The sequence below is a fragment of the Carassius auratus genome, chromosome 27 (genome assembly GCF_003368295.1).
Source record: "Carassius auratus strain Wakin chromosome 27, ASM336829v1, whole genome shotgun sequence".
NCBI classification, from domain to species: Eukaryota; Metazoa; Chordata; class Actinopteri; order Cypriniformes; family Cyprinidae; genus Carassius; species Carassius auratus.
The window spans coordinates 10,516,928-10,534,250 of NC_039269.1; the positions used below are offsets into that span (position 1 = coordinate 10,516,928).

A 17,323-nucleotide genomic window follows, 5' to 3' on the forward strand; every position below is an offset into this window, starting at 1 on the left:
GGTGACAAACCAGATGTTGTATTTCCACCCTTTTTGTCTGTGTTTGCTGGAACAGGATGGAGACTGTGGGCTCTGGCTGTGATGTTGCTGGTGTATCTGTTCTCTCTGTATACTCTAATGGCCACAGCTGCTGCGGTTAGACTACAGATGAGGAGGAGATGCGATTCTAATCATGCTGATTTCTTATGCTGCTCCTTGTGGATTGAGTGCATCTGTTTGTGAGGAGCTCTTGCTCATAAAGTAATGCCAGGAAGGAGTGTGTGTGTTGTGGGGCATGTGATAGTGTAGCTGTTATAGTGTGGCCAAGACAGAGGAACTGCATGTGACAGTTTGATTGAAATGAATTACAACCAAGCGGCAACCTTCCGCTCCCTCTCTTGAACCAACACGGAAGTGCTAAACTGTTACAAGCTCTTGGTGCATAAAGAAGATCTGTAAAGTTGCAAAGACTCAAGTCTCAAATCCAAAGAGATATCCTTTATCAAAGTTAAGACTCTGCCATGCCCCCCTAAAAGGGCTCGTTCAAACTCACCGCTACATGTCTACATCACTATGTGGGAAGATTTGCGTAATACCGCCCAAATGTTCACACAAAGAAAGAAAGCGTGGTTTCAGTAACCGACCGCAGTTAGTGTTGAAGCAGCCATGTCAGGGAGATGCTGTGTATTCCATGATTATGGAAAGGGATGTTACATTTCTGATGAGTGCTTGCAGTGTTCGGCCAATCATAATGCACTGGGTCAGCTGGCCAATCAGAGCAGACTGCGCTTGTCAGAAGGAGGGACTTTGTTGAAAATGATACATTTAAAAGAGTGAGGGCTTAGAGGATCTACAATAATGTGCAGTATTTGAAAAATAAGTTTATATATATATATATATATATATATATATATATATATATATATATATATATATATATATAAAAGCATGTCAACATATTCTGTTACACCAAATACACAAACAGTGATCTTTTAAAAAGCATCATATGTCTTCAGTGTCAAATGATGCTACAGAAATCATTCTAATATGCTGATTTTGTGCTAAAGAAACTTACTGATCCCAAACTTTTGAACAGTACTATATTTGCATTATCTACTTGTTTATGTACCATAAATGTAGCCCATAGAACTTCATTCATTTTTTTCATACTGCAGAAAATTCCAATTTGTTTTCGTATTTGATCTTTAGGACTCCCTGTCCTCACTTTCATTTTGCAAGTGGTGAAATATGATTTGTTTGTTCAGTGTAGTCAACTTCAAGTGTATCTGCATCGGTTGCTTTAGTAATAATGTCATTGTCAGCACTATGCTGAGAGACTTTCTTCTGCAACAACTGCTAGTAGCTGTCAGTGGAAAGAGAGGATGGAAAACTGGAAGTTTTGCATGAAATCTCGTGGTGCAAAATTCACGAGGCGCTTGAAACAAATTAAGCAACATTTTATGCATTCATACATATAGGCTGTCTAAAACTGCTGACCCGTTCACTCATTTACTATTGACTACATTGACTAGACAATGTCATATCGTTTGCTAGTCTGTATGACTGAGATGCTTTTAAAAAATAGCTTTTTAATAATATCACACACACTATGAAAGTATGGTAACACCTTAGATTATGCACCCAAACTTAATAGGTTCCCACATCCCACATTGTGATCATGCCAAGTGCTAGCTAAAGCTGACTAAACCTCTGTTCAGATAAGGCTGCAGTTTTCTGCTTTCTTGGCTTTGCTAAATACCTGGCTCTGGGAAAACATTTGAACTCGTAGCTGAAAAGAAAATGTAAATAGCACATTAGAGGCTTTGAAGTAATCGACCTTTGCTGTAGCAGAATCACCTCTCACTATGTGGTCTGAATGAAAATACTAGTCCTGTATTCATAGTGGACTTGGAAGCTTTGAATATAAAGAGCTTGAATGTGGCACCGCAGCCCCAGCGGACTGATCAGATTTCTTGGATAATGTGGGAGAGCTGTGTCCGGATACGGGCTGACTGTGCACTGATCTGCTTAGCTGTCCCGAGTCAGCGCAGGTGAAACGTATCGAAAGCTGGAAGTGAGCCCTCAATCAGGAGTCACCCTGCTGTTTCTGCATCAGATGTCTGATACAATGTACCATGCCTTTGTAAATGGAGATGGAAGGAGATACTGTTTGGTTGGAGGAGATGGATGGATGTATCTTGAACTTCACTTATATGCATTTGCATTCAGTTTACAAACCACAAGCAGTTCACTTAGGCTGAGAGTCAGATTTACAAAACTGAGATGATGTATTGGTTTTTGTTGCTGTTGTTGTTTCACAATATCTGGGCTGTTTACCTGAATTATATTCTATTCTGACTGAAAGATCATATCTCAGGTTAAATATGTGGTAATGTGGACAGATAATGGATGTTTTGTGATAAATGATGAGTCCTGTGTTTGGGTTCTGTTGGGACGTGAGCCGGATGAGAGGCCAGTCATTGTGGTCGTCTGTTTTTTATCTATGTCAGCAGGCATCACCACAATTTCTCATAACGAGAAAACCTGATGCCAGCAGATTTTCTATTAGGCTCTTATGCCAGGATAGTCCATGTTGCGTGACCAACTGTCTGATCATATGTGCAAAGTCACTGCATTCAACGTTATCGTAAATATAAACTTAAAAACAAGCAAAAAAAACACTTGTTGATTTTAAACCGCACATTTCAGTATTTATCGTTCTCTGGTCTTCAGCACAGAACTAAATGAGAATGTGTCTACAGTACATTACAGGAGTAGCTGTCTTCTCCTATCAATCATTTTCTTTAGGCTTTTATGTTGTAGTATTGCATACTGTCATTGTATTATACTCTGAGTCTGCGGTCAGTCTTTATATTGGCCTGCTGTAAAACACATATTGATTGGACAGGCATATCTATAAATGTATAAATGTCAGTAAGTAAGGTTGTTTGTTTCTTTTATGTAATATTTTGAAGTAATACTTTTATTCAGCAAGGGCCCATTTTAAGAAAATTGAAAATCTAATTACACACAAATGACATTAATTGTATTAATATTAATATTATTAGACATTAATATTATTTCTATTTTCTTTATCTTTTTTTTCTTCAGATCTTTGGGGTCAGTAAGAATTTAAAACAATTGAATGCTTTTATTTAACGGTGATGCATTAAATTGATTCAGTGTGACTAATATAATGTTCTAAAAAAGTTTCTTTTGAAATATTAAGCAGCACAATAGTTTTTACTATAAGAAACAATGTAAGTTTTCAAGAAATGCTTCTTGAGTATCAAATCAGCATGTTAGAATGATTTCTAAGTATGTAAATGTGCGGTATGACTGTATTTTCTCTTCTGGTCTCATCTTAAGACTGAATTCTCATTAAACAACGCAACCATGTGAGTAATGTCAAGGTGTGGGTGTTGTGCAAGTGTGGCGGTAGTTCAGGTGTGAAGTGTAGGTGTGTGTGTTTAAGATGTTTGTGTAGTCAACTCATCCCTCGCTCCTCAGCTCCTCATAGGGCGGTCCCCATGGTAACATTCTCAAGGGGACTTAACATTGGCCAGCCCTCTCTCTTGTTTGTCACATCAGCTTTCTGCTTCCTTTTCAACCTCACCTGAGCTACGGTGAAGTAGCTCTATGCCTGCACCAAAAAAATGAAGTGAAAGTATTGGATTGGAGTCTTCATTTCTTTTCAGGAATGCCTTAATCTCCTGATATGCTCTTGGGATACTCCTTCAAGTGGATCTTTAGTTGTTTTTCGTAGGTATAAACTTTCATTCTGGAAGCAGGGAGATTATGGACTTTGTTTCATGATATATTATATAATAAATAATGTTTTAATTTAGGTAAAGAAGTAAAAAATGGTTATTGTGTGTGTTAAGGCTGTATAATGAAATTGTTTTTATCTGAAACACTCACTCTCTTACGTTTGACTGCCTCCATGTGGCCAAGCTCTGTAATTTATTTTCTCATCTCATTTATTTATAATCTCATAGGAGATTATAATCAGTCTTTCTGAGCCAAAACTATTTGTCACAGTTTATCATTTGCATATTGAATCTCCTGTGGCCGAGGACACATGTATCCAGAATCGGAAGAGAGGATGTAATAATTACTAATTGATCTGGCTGAGTCATAAGTAATTGAGTTCAAGTTTCTGTATTTCTGTGTGTTGTTGTAGGTCACGAGGCCTGCCCAAACTGAAGGAGGCCTGTTCCCATGAGTCTTTGCTGAGTCCAGGAAGCGCTGTTGAAGCTCTGGATCTGAGTATGGAGGAGGACGTCTACATCAAACCTTTACACAGCAGCATTCTAGGACAAGACTTCTGCTTTGAGGTACAAACTTCACCTCTTAGCATTATTCCCATGATCACATTCAATTTCGAAATCTGTAGCTTATGCTTTCTAGTAATATTGTGAGATATTATTACAATGTAAGCTAACTGTTTTCAGTTTTAATACATTTTAAAATGTAATTTATTCCTGTGATGGCAAAGCAAAATATTTAACAGCCATTACTCCAGTCTTTAATGTCACATATTCCTTTAGGAATCATTCAAGAATGGAAATTTAGTTCTCAATAAATATTTCTTATTATTATTAAAAAAGTATTTGTGCTATATATATTGTTTTTTTTTTTTTTGGTAACACTTTAGAATAATGGTCCATTAGTTAATGTTAGTTAATTCATTAACATGAACAATACATTTATTACTGTATTTATTCATCTTTGTTAATGTTAATGAAAATACAGTTATTCATTGTAAAAGTGCATTAACTAATGTTAACAAGCACAACTTCTGATTTAAATAATGCATTATTAAATGTTGAAATTAAGATTAATAAATGCTGAAGAAGGATTGTTCTTGCTTTGATCGTCTTAACTAAAGTAGTTAACTCACATTAACTAATGGACCATTATTCTAAAGTGTTTTTTTTTTCTGTCTTTTTTTTTAATGGAAACAATAAATTTTTCCGGATTCTTTGATTTCTTTGAGTTCAAAAGAACATAATTTATTTGAAATAGAAATAAATAAAAATATTCTTGCTTTTGCTCAATTGAATATGTCCTTGTCGAATAGAAATATACATTTCTTTAGAGAGAAAAATAAATTCTTACCAGTCCCAAATTTTTTATTATTGTGTAAATATCTTGTCATCACACCACATAATATTTTGGTAGGGTTATATTGGATACAGTTCAGTTATGTATGACATCTGATTTAAATGAATGGTTTACTTCATTTGATTGAATTGCTGAATGTCTCGCCCTCATCACGTAGGTGGCATACTCGGGTGGAAGTAAGTGCTTCAGCTGCTCCTCTGCTGCTGAACGGGACAAATGGATGGAGAACCTCAAGAGAACTGTGCAGCCTAACAAGGTGACCATAAGATGCTTGTTATTTTAATCAATGCAAAATCATGCATCCTTGTTTTATGCTTAAAATGAGCTTCTGTGGTTCAATCCGTGTCATTCCATCACCAGGACAACCGCAGAAGAGGGGAAAACGTCCTCCGTTTGTGGATCATTGAGGCCAAAGATCTGCCGCCGAAAAAGAAGTATTTCTGTGAGCTGTGTCTGGATGACGTGCTGTTCGCCCGCACCACCAGCAAAACCCGCTCTGACTGCCTGTTCTGGGGGGAACACTTTGAGTTTTCCAGCGTTCCGTCCATTAAGAGCATCACTGTGCACATCTATCGTGATGTGGACAAGAAAAAGAAAAAGGACAAAAACAACTATGTGGGACTGGTGAACATACCGGTGCAGGGAGTTATGGGAAGGCAGTTTGTGGAGAAATGGTATTCGGTCAGCACCCCCACCGCCAGCAAAATCAAAGGTGGAGGCCCCTCCATCCGCATCAAATCTCGCTTCCAGACTGTCTCCATCCTGCCCATGGAGCAGTACAAAGAGTTTGCGGAGTTTGTGACCAATAACTATACCATGTTGTGCTCTGTGTTGGAGCCTGTCATCAGTGTGAAGAACAAAGAGGAGATGGCCAGTGCGCTCGTGCACATACTGCAGAGCACGGGACGGGCGAAGGTACGATGCCAATTGAGATCTCAATACCTTAAACTAGCTATAATCACTAGTTTCTGACTAGACATTGATTGAACTTTCTTTATTAGGACTTCCTAACGGATCTGGTGATGTCAGAGGTAGATCGCTGTGCTGATCATGACGTGCTGATCTTTAGGGAAAACACGCTAGCCACCAAAGCCATTGAAGAATACCTCAAATTGGTGGGACAGAAGTACCTACATGATGCACTAGGCAAGTTAACCGTTTACCTTGGTGTGTTTATTAAGAAGCTTGTGTAACAAGCAGAGCCTTTACTTATGTGTTTGTGTTTGCTTTGTAGGAGAGTTTATTAAAGCCCTTTATGAGTCAGATGAAAATTGTGAAGTAGACCCATCGAAATGCTCCAGCAATGAGCTTCCGGAGCACCAAAGTAACCTGAAGATGTGCTGTGAGCTGGCCTTCTGCAAGATCATCAACTCTTACTGGTAACTTTCTCAGCTCCTAGAACTAGACACAAACTTCAGTAGTAGCTAAGTAGAAGCTTGAATAACAACAGAAATAATTTAGAGTAGAGCACATGGTCATTAAAAACTGTGCTTTTCTTGTGTGCAATCTCATTGAAATTGTTTTTTAAAAATCTTCAGAAATTCTGCAAATGAAAAAGTCTTAAAAAAAATTCAGAATATTGTTATAAATTCAGATTCACACTATCATTTTAAAAGTTTGGGGTCAGTAATATATTTAGACATTTTTATAAAGTGACAATCATCAAGACAGTTATCACACAAAAAAATATATCAAATAGATCCTTACGAGTTCTTATGAACTTTATCCTGACATAAATGTATCATGGTTTACACAAAAATGTCAAATTTTCATTATCGATAATAACAAATACTGATTTCTTAAGGATCATGTGACAAAAATTTAGTTTTGCCATCACAAAAATTAATTACATTTTAAAATATATATTTAAACAAAAAAAATATTGTAATAATTTTTACATGATATATAAAAATAACATGAAGAATATTTCCGACCCCAAAGTTTCGAACAGCTGTATATGTTAATGCAGTTCACAATGTTTCTACTGGTAACTAGAAATACAACTTCATTGCTCTTGTTTGTAGTTTATTCATATTCCCATGCTTACAACTGCATTAGTTCCATCCTAACCTGCTGCTGTGCTCTGGTCAGTGTTTTTCCACGGGAACTGAAGGAGGTGTTTGCATCCTGGAAGCAGCAGTGTCATGCTCGAGGGAAGCAGGACATCAGTCAGCGTCTGATTAGCGCATCGCTCTTCCTGCGTTTCCTGTGCCCTGCCATCATGTCCCCTTCACTCTTCAGTCTCATGCAGGAGTATCCAGACGACCGTACCTCTCGAACACTCACCCTGATTGCCAAAGTCATCCAGAATCTCGCTAACTTTGCCAAGTATGTCAGGAAAACCCTTCATACAGTACACAGTGATTACCTCATATAATTCACAATATTAAATAGTTTCAAATTTTGAATGTGAAGATGGGAATTTGAGTCAAAATGGATTCATTATGTTTTGGAAATCAGGTGGCCCCCTAAATAATCATGGCAAAATTCTCATTTAACATTTTGTATTAATATTGGCATATTGTTTTATGTGTAAATGCAGTCATCATGAAAATTCAGTGTCTGTCTGCCTTTAAGCCCTCTCAGTACTCTTGATTTTCTTATGCATTTCATATTCTGGGTTACATCAGATTCGGAAATAAAGAGGAGTACATGGCCTTCATGAACGACTTCCTGGAGCACGAGTGGGCTGGTATGACCCGTTTTCTGCTTGAAATCTCGAATCTTGAGACTATCTCCAACACCCCGGGCTTTGAGGGCTACATTGACCTGGGCCGTGAGCTGTCAGTGCTACACTCACTGCTGTGGGAAGTGGTGTCTCAGCTGGACAAGGTACAGAAATCCCTCCAAACCATTATACTGCAACTATACCTCTTAAAACAAAATCTACCGTAGGCTAATGTCTGGTTTTACAGAGATTTACAACAGCTGAGCTTCAATTTGTTCAAAAGGCGTAACAGTGGGGGGGTGTAAAAACACACCTGCCTACAAGAGACGTTATGTAAAAATCTTGCACTCAGTATTTTTTTTTTTTTTTTTTCATTTTTAAATGTTTGACATAGGAAAAAGAAAAAGTAATAACCAGGGCTGGACAAAAAAAGATTTCCATTTTTAATCAAAACAATATTGTTAATATTGTTAAATTCAAATTTTTACGAAACAATATTGATTCTTAAATCCGAAAAATCAATTGGACTAACCTGTTTTCAGTTATTGAACAGAATATTGTAGTGTGCATCGCATTTAATAAATCGCAGTAAGCTTTGTGTAATGTTACTTTTGACATGAAATGTCACAGTCTCAGATTTTTAAGTTCTGTGCATTTTTTTTACAATATTCAAAGAACGTCATATTTACCTCAGAAAATCAAACTAACTAATTTGGTGACCATAAACTTCAGTCAGCTAGAAAAATTTACTCTAGAGAGGAGCATTTTGCTTAATATATGCACCATATAACATAATCATTAAACATTTTACGGTTCTTCAGTATTTAAGTTTGCATAAAACCAAGTTTTTTGACAGCCACCATTTAATTGTTTATATTTCAAATGTTAAATTAATTGAAGTAGAATTATTTTTATGTAATTTAATATTAATCTTTAGTTTATTTTTAGTTTATTTAGACGAGGAAAAAAACAAGTCGCACTGGACTATAAGTCGCATTTATTTAGAACCAAGAGAAAACATTACCGTCTACAGCCGCGAGAGGGCGCTCTACGCTGCTCAATGGTAGACTACAGGAGCACTGAGCAGCATACAGCACCCTCTGGTGGCTGTTGACGGTAATGTTTTCTCTTGGTTCATTTCTCCTAGTTCATTTCTCTTGGTTCATGTCAAATTAATTTTGATAAATAAGTCGCACCTGACTATAAGTCGCAGGACCAGCCAAACTATAAAAAAAAAGTGTGACTTATAGTCTGGAAACTACGGGTACCAACTGCCTCTAATGTGTATTTTACAGCATTAGTTGGGAGATTTTTTCCTTGAGACATAAGCAAATGCAACATGAATGCTACTCAACATAAATGTGAAAAAAGAAAACTGAGTGCACGTTTAAGTAATTCTTATTAAGAATGGCCATGTCTCAAAATCAGGAAGCACATTTCATACCTCAGAGGTATTGCCGCAAATGTCTTCTGTTGAGCTGTGGGTGCTTCATGTCAGTAATGCTTGATCCCCACTAAACGTTTTTAAATATTCAACCTGACATAGCAGTGCTGTCAAACAGTTGTGTGTGACCGAAAAAAGCTTTGCTCTTGTTGGCAGTGTTAATGTTGTAACTCATTGTTTAGGTTAAGTTAGCCTCAAGGTTAATTTTTGTTTAATGGCATTGGACACAGCCCATTCACACACTTCCCCTAACCCTTGCTGACCTGTTGCGTCTGGAGCATGGTTTTGTTTTGACTGCGATTAAAACCTCCCTGCACATTATTTTTGTTTCCTGCCATGAGTTAATTCATTTCAACCTTTCTTTTATCTTGTCCTAGACATAACTTTCTGTTGTTGTTTGATGCATGGCCTGCATTTGACCATTTTTACCTTGTTTGTTTCTATTTGTTGTTTTTGTAGAAGCATGTGTCTGGTTTTTCTTTTATTTATCCCTAATTTGACTTTTCTTTTCCTTTTGTTTTCTCCTCTGTTTGCCCATGCCACTATCCATTCCACCCTTTCCTGTCCGACACACTGTGTCTCCATGGTTACGCTGTCCTACCACCAATGCATTATGGTCCCTACTATCTCGACCAACCAAAAAAAAAACCTCCTGCCAACCCACCAATCTGCCATCTGCACCCTCAAACTCTCGGGCTCCGTGTGTTTGCCCTCTGTGGTCCATAATGTGGTTACGCGCCAACCCAGGGTGACAATTCCTTCCTGCAGGCGACGGTGGCCAAACTGGGGCCCCTGCCGCGTATCCTTGGCGATATCACCCGCTCGCTGTCCAGCCCCACCCCCATCCAGCAGCAGCTCAGGCGCTTCCAGGACCACAGCTCTGCTCATGACATCAGTGGGAGTGTGTCCTCAGGACTGCAGAGAATATTTGAAGACCCAGCAGACAGGTAGGACATTGCTGAATTGAACTATATTATTTTACTTCATGTATGACTCTTGCGCTATATTCCAAATGAAATGATGCCACAATTAAGCTTTGTGTGAGGAACAGACTGAAATGATTTGGTTGTTGTTCCAAAATTATAGTAGTTAGTCACTCATCCACAAGATCAAATGTGGTGCGTTCCTCAAAGGAGAAGAACACCATTGATTCTCACATGTATTGTGATCAGGCCATGTTTGAACTTTTGGAAACATGACATTTTAAAGGGCCATTTCTGGTTTTAGATGCGATGTAATTGAAGTAGCCACACATCTTTTCTCCTCTACTGTGACATAAAGTGAAGAGTGAAGCAGGTTATTGAAAAGATCAAAAATGTATCATTTCATTAAGTTATGACAATTTTAATGAACAAAACTAGTCATAAGGGTAAATTTTATGAAATTGGTATTTATACATCATCAGTATTTGGCCAAGATACAACTATTTGAAAATCTGTAATCTGAGGGTGCAAAAAAATCTAAATATGCCTTTACAGTTGTCCAAATGAAGTACTTAGTAATGCATATTACTAATCAAAAATTACATTTTGATATATTTACGATAGGAAATGTAAAAAATATCTTCATGGAACATTACTCTAATTTACTTAATATTGATAATTTGGACCCATACAATCAATTTTTTGTTCACCATTGCTACAAATATACGCGTGCGACTGGAGAATGGTTTTGTGGTCCGGGGTCACAAATTGAAAGGTCAAAAGAAAGAAATTTGTGCATGGATGAATCATTCACAATAGATTGCGCGTTTAGAGTGTAGATAGGATGAGTTTCCCTTTCATGCCAATTCATTTGTGACTTATACCACACTTCTCCAAAGACTGCATTTAGAACTGGTAATTATTCTCATATTCATTCTTCTGTATCTTGTTCCTCAGTGAAATGAGAAGCATCAAATCTCCTGTCCAGGAGCATATGGAGGCATTAGTCCGAGGGAAGCATCCTTTATTGGGTCAGCAGTCCTCCACTCACAGCATGAGCTTCTCTGACAAAGAGGAGCGAGACAGTCCTTTACCGAATGGACGCAGTATATCTCTAATGGACCTGCAGGACTCTTACCTTGCACAAGGGCATCCGGGTCCTAACTCTCTCAACGAAGCCCAACCTAGATTAGGCAGAGTGGGCTCTCAGGCCTCCATTGGCCCTGTCCCACCTCCACATCTCCACCAGCCCCCTGTCCATCCAAAAGTTCCCCAATTAAGAGACAACTTGCCGCAAAGTGCCCCGCAAGTGCGGCGTCCTATACACCCCTCCCTCAGCCAGCAGCGTAGCCTGCAACCGCTGTCTTTCCAAAACCCTGTTTACCACCTCAGTAACCTGCACACACAATCCACGCTCTCCACCCAGTCCACGCACTCCGCCCACTCCCTTCAGCCAGACTCCAGCTCGGAGAACCTGAGCTCAGGCAGCTCTCGTAGCGCCAGTCCCAGTGCGTCAGGGGGCCGGGGAGCTACTCCCAGAGCACGGATGCCCTCCACCAGCAGCGTGGAGGAAGAACTCACCCGCAAAAGCATCCAGGGACTAGAAACGCCTCCTCCCACCGCACGCTGGCACCCTCCCCTGGCAGACCAGCACTTGGGAGCCCAGGTTGTGGCGGTACCGAGGCAGAGCAGTGCAGGTACGGCGCATATCGTGAAGGTGGAGCAACAGAGTCGAGGAGTGGGGCTGGTGGCAGGAAACGCAGGGGTGCGAACTCCAAGATCGCTTCCTCACAGCACTTCCCTGCGTAGCAGCAGCAGTGTCAACACTGAACCCATGCAGCAAAGCGGTGAGAGATCCAGACAGCAGTCCACGTGCTCCAGAGACAGTTCAGTTCCAGGAGGACGAGGCACCAAACAGGTATAGACCGAGATGAGGAAAGAGAGTTCGCTTTATCCAGACATGTTGGAACCCAAATAATACTTTCTTTGCATTTGTCTATAAGGTACAGTCACCTGTAGAGTCAATCACCATATCCCCAGTGGAGCGAACGGCAGCATGGGTCCTGAATAATGGCCAGTTTGAAGATGAGGAAGAGGAAGGACCGAGCAAAGATGATGCCAAACATGTAGAGAAGGTACAAAGAGGGGGAACTGCTCAAAATATGCTTTAGGTAATCACTGTAGTAGGTTTTAAGGGGTTATACTCTTTTTCTCTGAAGTACGAACAGGAAATCTCAAAACTGAAGGAGCGTCTGCGGGCGTCTAGTCGGCGACTGGAGGAATATGAAAGGCGGCTTCTAGCACAGGAACAGCAGATGCAGAAGCTGCTCTTGGAATACAAGTCTCGACTGGAGGACAGTGAGGACCGTCTGCGTAGACAACAAGAGGAGAAAGACAGCCAGATGAAGAGTATTATCTGCAGGTGAGTGTATGACCAAATGTATATAATAGAAGTATATAATCTTAGGCGATAATCATTGTACCAAAGTCGACACTTTTGATAACACTAGTGCCTATACTGAAGTGTTACCTTTTTACCTTTAATTTGTACATAAACAAAACTATCCAACTTAAACAACCAAATCTGCAATGTCGAAACTGTTTGATATTCCAAAACCATGTGAAATCTGACAAGGTTTGTGTCATTGTGGCTCGTAGGCTGATGGCCGTGGAGGAAGAACTGAAGAGAGACCATGCAGAGATGCAAGCGGTCATAGACGCCAAGCAGAAGATAATCGATGCACAGGTATTACAGATGACCATATTAACCAGCATGATAAATGCAAGGTTAACTTGAGTGAGTACTGTCTGGTTGTGAGGAGCTGGCCTGTGTGTGCTGCGCAGTGGTATGCTTTGAGCTCCCTGCTAAACCTCAGATGGTATTAAAGCAAACAGGCTGCTGACTGGCTCGTTGTTACTGTGTCCTACTGAATTCCAGGTCACTAATGGAGCTGAGGTAATACCAGCAGGCAAGTACAAGCAGACAGTTCTGCTCCTGCAGAGCAGCTAGGCTTATGTAAGCGCACCCCGATCCAGCACCCATCCCTGCCCTGAACCTTTGCAACACTCAGTCCTCTAAGCCATTTTGTTTCTCTACACTTAAGATGATATCATAAAACGAAGGTTAAGTGTGAAGTGTGTAGTTTTTCAGTACTAAAAGACACTCTATCCAAATTCCAGAGCGATCACTATAACAAAAATGTATAATAAACAAGAATGTAATAGTACATATAAATTATTTCATTTAAATACATATATGTTCTGTAAAAAATTATGATTGTATTGGATATAGGATACAAAATGTAAGCTAACCAAAAAAATGTATTATATTAATTTTAAAAGAAATTTATACATTTATCTACAATCAAACCAAAATTTATTCAGACACTTTCAAGATTTCTCACATTATCACAGTTTATTCACTGTAGTTTAGAACATGGTAATAAAATATGACAAGAACTCAGAGTTAAACTGTGTCAGAACAAATAATCTTGATAATATCAGATAACTTTGATAGAAAGGTATGTAATGAATTTGGTTGAACAGCTGTGAGCTGTTATGTCAACTGTATGAAGAATTATTGGGTATAATAATGTATGTCAGTTTACTTTTTGCTGTGCTCTCTTAAATTGAACTGTAGTGTCTTTCAACCACTAGTAAAAAAAAAAAAAAAAAGTTATATTTGGTGTTTGAATAATTATTGGTTTGACTGTATAACATGATTATATTATTGATGTTACATATTATACATGTATTCACTTTAAATGTAATTGATTTTATTTTATTCATTATTTATTAGATATTTAAAAGGATTGTCCATCCAAAAATGAAAACAATCTGTCATCATTCATCAATAAGGAAAACAGAAGAATATATTTTAAAGAATGTTTTCAACCCAACAGGTCAAACTGACTTCCATTGTTTTTGTGCATACAGTGGAAGTCAATGAGAACCAAAATTACCAACTTTCTTCAAAATAATGTAGTTTTTTTTTTTTTTTTACTGTCCACAGAAACGATATGAGGGTGAGTAAATCATGAAATTATGGATTTTCCATTTAATTAATATTTATATATATATTAAATTACGAAATGTTAGTGCTAGTAGTAACAGTTCATCTTAAAGAAAGTATGTAGGATTTCTATCCTAGTACTTCAGTACTTCAGGCAGAATAAAACTGTCCTGTACATTATCATTGGCATAGAAATTGCACACTTTACCTTTAAACTAGATACTTAAATACGTTTGCATACTTAAACATTCTTCTCGTGTTTGGTAAATGTTCATGCTTTTTCCACATCTCTAAGCTGCCAGAGCTGATGTTTAGTGTGATGCTGTTGAGGAATGTGTGTTGATGGGGATCTCTCTAAGCAGATTCATTACCTGGTACCTGTGAGCTGGAGCTTGGGCTGCTGTTTTATTTTCTCCTTTTTAGTTTAATTTGACCTAGTCAATTTCTTTTTGCCCATGCTGCCACACACTCCCAGCACGGTTTACTATACAATGTGTAATGATGGTCTCTTATGTTTTTTTTTTCCATCTGCATCTGTTGCTTATACAGGATTTGAGTTGTCCTGTTTATTGCTGTCCTTACAAACTCTCTCTTCTGCGTGTATGTGCTTGTAGCACATGTGATTGTTCACTTGCCTGACCGCTGTCAGACTGGCACAAATTATTAATTGGCCCTATTCACATCTGCTGTTATTTCTCTTTTTAAAATGATCTTCCTTATGAAATGAAGATAGTTGATTTGGTTATATTTTGTTGCAAAACATACACGATAAATTATTACTTACTTTCTTTTTAATTCATTTTATTTATTTTTGCACTAACAAAAAGTGCTAACACTTTCAGTTTCACCATCTATGTCAACGATTTTCCCTTTTGGAAAATGTAATTTCTTTACATATTATTTTATCTGTATTGAATCTTTTCAAAGGAATATTAATGGTTAAATGTAATATCAAGTTTGAAAAATAAATATACTAGACAGAAATTTATACATTTTTGTGGAGAGTTTAGTAGAATTAATAATAATAATAATAATAAATTGTATGTAATATATATTAATAATATAATAATAAATTAACCATTATATATAATATTTATTATATTTATATATTTGCTTGTATTTTCTAAACACATAGTATTATGCATAAAATGTCATATTATATTATAATATATTTTTTGTATTTTCTACACTTACACATATAGTATTATGCATAAAATGTAATATTATAATTTTGTGTGTGTGTGTGTGTATGTATTTATATATATATATATATATATATATATATATATATATATATATATATTTAAAATGTATATATAATTTATATGTATATTACATATTTATATTATAATTATAAATGTTTGAACAAAAAATGTGAGCTCTGTGTTTCTGCTGCTAAATCGCCAAAAGCAGACTTTAATATGCAACCTTGCATATTCTTTTTTTTATTTAATTTATAAATGAAGATATCTTCAAATCTTAAATTTGAATGTGCTTCTCTGTCGCAGGAGAAGAGGATCAGCTCCCTGGATGCAGCTAACTCTCGGCTGATGAGTGCCCTGACTCAGGTCAAAGAGAGATACAGCATGCACAACCTCCGCAACGGCCTGTCGCCCACCAACCCTACCAAGCTCTCCATCACAGAGAACGGAGAGTTTAAGAACAGCAGCTGCTGATTGGTGCTCATGGACTTGATGAGCCTTGCCGATTGGTGCTCCCAGACAGATCACCAGCACCGATTGGTCGAGTTCAACACGGACTGAGTACCTAGACTACATGCCTAAACTGACTGACTACTGTCTACCTGCGATTGCAAGGAATGTCTGGTTATTAATGTGTATATAAACATTATCTAATATTGGTTCTGTACAGAAATGCTACTGCAGAGGAGTGTTTTGAGATTGTGTGGGAGAGTAAAGCATAGCTTCGGTTCTGAGTCAGTGAGTTTGTGTTTTGTTTTGTTTTTAAATACTGATTTATGCTTAAATGCAGATTTAAGATTGCAAACAGATTTTTAATTATTGCCTAAGATATATGAAGGAGATGTACATATCTTAAAATAGAACTGTTTTAAAAGAAAATATGAAGAAAAGCACATAGGTATCGGCCGTAGTTGTAAATGTCCTCAAGTTGCAGAATCTGACAGGCAGAAATGGATTAAAGGCGATTTTATGCACTCAGTTTTCTAACACAAGTTTTCTATTTTTTTTTTTTATTATTATTGTTTTGTTATCATCTAGCAAAAGGTGTTATGACTGATTTTAGTTAAACTAAAAGGACACAATTAAGCCAACCACAGTTCAGTTACAACAAATATAGAACATGATGTTCAATAAATTGAAATACATGTTCATTAATTTAGCTAAAAATATGACTGAAGAAGTGGGTTTAATTAAAATGTTGAACTGAATTAATTGAACAGAATTTTCATTCTGACAGATATGTAGGCTATTTTACTGGCACTCAACCCAATTTAACATTTTATTTTTTGCCCTATATGTGTTTTATGTATCTGACCAGAGTGCTGTGAAACCACCAATGTACAGTCTCACTGCCCTCTTTCTGATCCTGTTTATTGTTTGTCTGCTGCTTTTATTGAAAGTCATTGTTTTTCCACTGTGTTCTCACTCTGTCCATACGAGCATCGATGCCTTTAACGTTTTGTGGCACAGAACTCCTCAATGTTTGCTGTTCTTGTAGCGATATATTTGATTTTCAGTCTCAGAGTTGAAAGCTGAGCATCGAATAAAGATGGATTGTGGCCTCATTGATCATGTTGTCTGTGTTGTGACCTGAAACTGATTTAGCATTTCTGGTTCCATTCATTTTGCTGTTATTGGCATTGATGCACATTGCTAAAAAAAGAAGAGTCATTGCTATTAAATATTGTTTTATTCATTATTATTATATTGTTTTATATTACATTACTTGGTAATACTTTACAATAAGGTTCCATTAGTTAACTACATTACTCGTTAACATGAACTAACAATGAAAATAGTAATAAAGCATTTATTAATCTTAGTTAACATTGATTCCAACATTTACATTATTAAAAAAAAAATGCATCAGTTATTGTTAGTTAATGAACCTGAGCTGAAATGGAAAAACAATGAACAGTTGTATTTTTATTAACTAACATTAACAAAGATTAATGAATAATATTCATT

General features: G+C 37.3%; 1 protein-coding gene across 5 annotated transcripts in view; it reads left to right on the forward strand.

The window, feature by feature from the left end:
* The window catches only part of rasal2 (RAS protein activator like 2), a 75,464-nt gene extending 58,540 nt beyond the window's left edge, over positions 1-16,924 (forward strand). For 4 of the 5 annotated variants that reach the window (XM_026205829.1, XM_026205827.1, XM_026205831.1 and 1 more), the window contains 13 exons: positions 4,163-4,316; positions 5,264-5,362; positions 5,467-6,021; positions 6,108-6,252; positions 6,341-6,485; positions 7,198-7,434; positions 7,737-7,938; positions 9,966-10,165; positions 11,099-12,059; positions 12,145-12,276; positions 12,361-12,563; positions 12,800-12,887; positions 15,662-16,924. In XM_026205829.1, coding sequence (XP_026061614.1) covers positions 4,163-4,316; positions 5,264-5,362; positions 5,467-6,021; positions 6,108-6,252; positions 6,341-6,485; positions 7,198-7,434; positions 7,737-7,938; positions 9,966-10,165; positions 11,099-12,059; positions 12,145-12,276; positions 12,361-12,563; positions 12,800-12,887; positions 15,662-15,829 — 3,289 coding nt within the window. In that variant the 3' untranslated portion in view covers positions 15,830-16,924. The remainder of the gene's footprint in view (positions 1-4,162; positions 4,317-5,263; positions 5,363-5,466; positions 6,022-6,107; positions 6,253-6,340; positions 6,486-7,197; positions 7,435-7,736; positions 7,939-9,965; positions 10,166-11,098; positions 12,060-12,144; positions 12,277-12,360; positions 12,564-12,799; positions 12,888-15,661) is intronic. The other variant, XM_026205828.1, reaches the window with a different exon arrangement.
* The last annotated feature ends 399 nt before the right edge of the window (positions 16,925-17,323 follow it).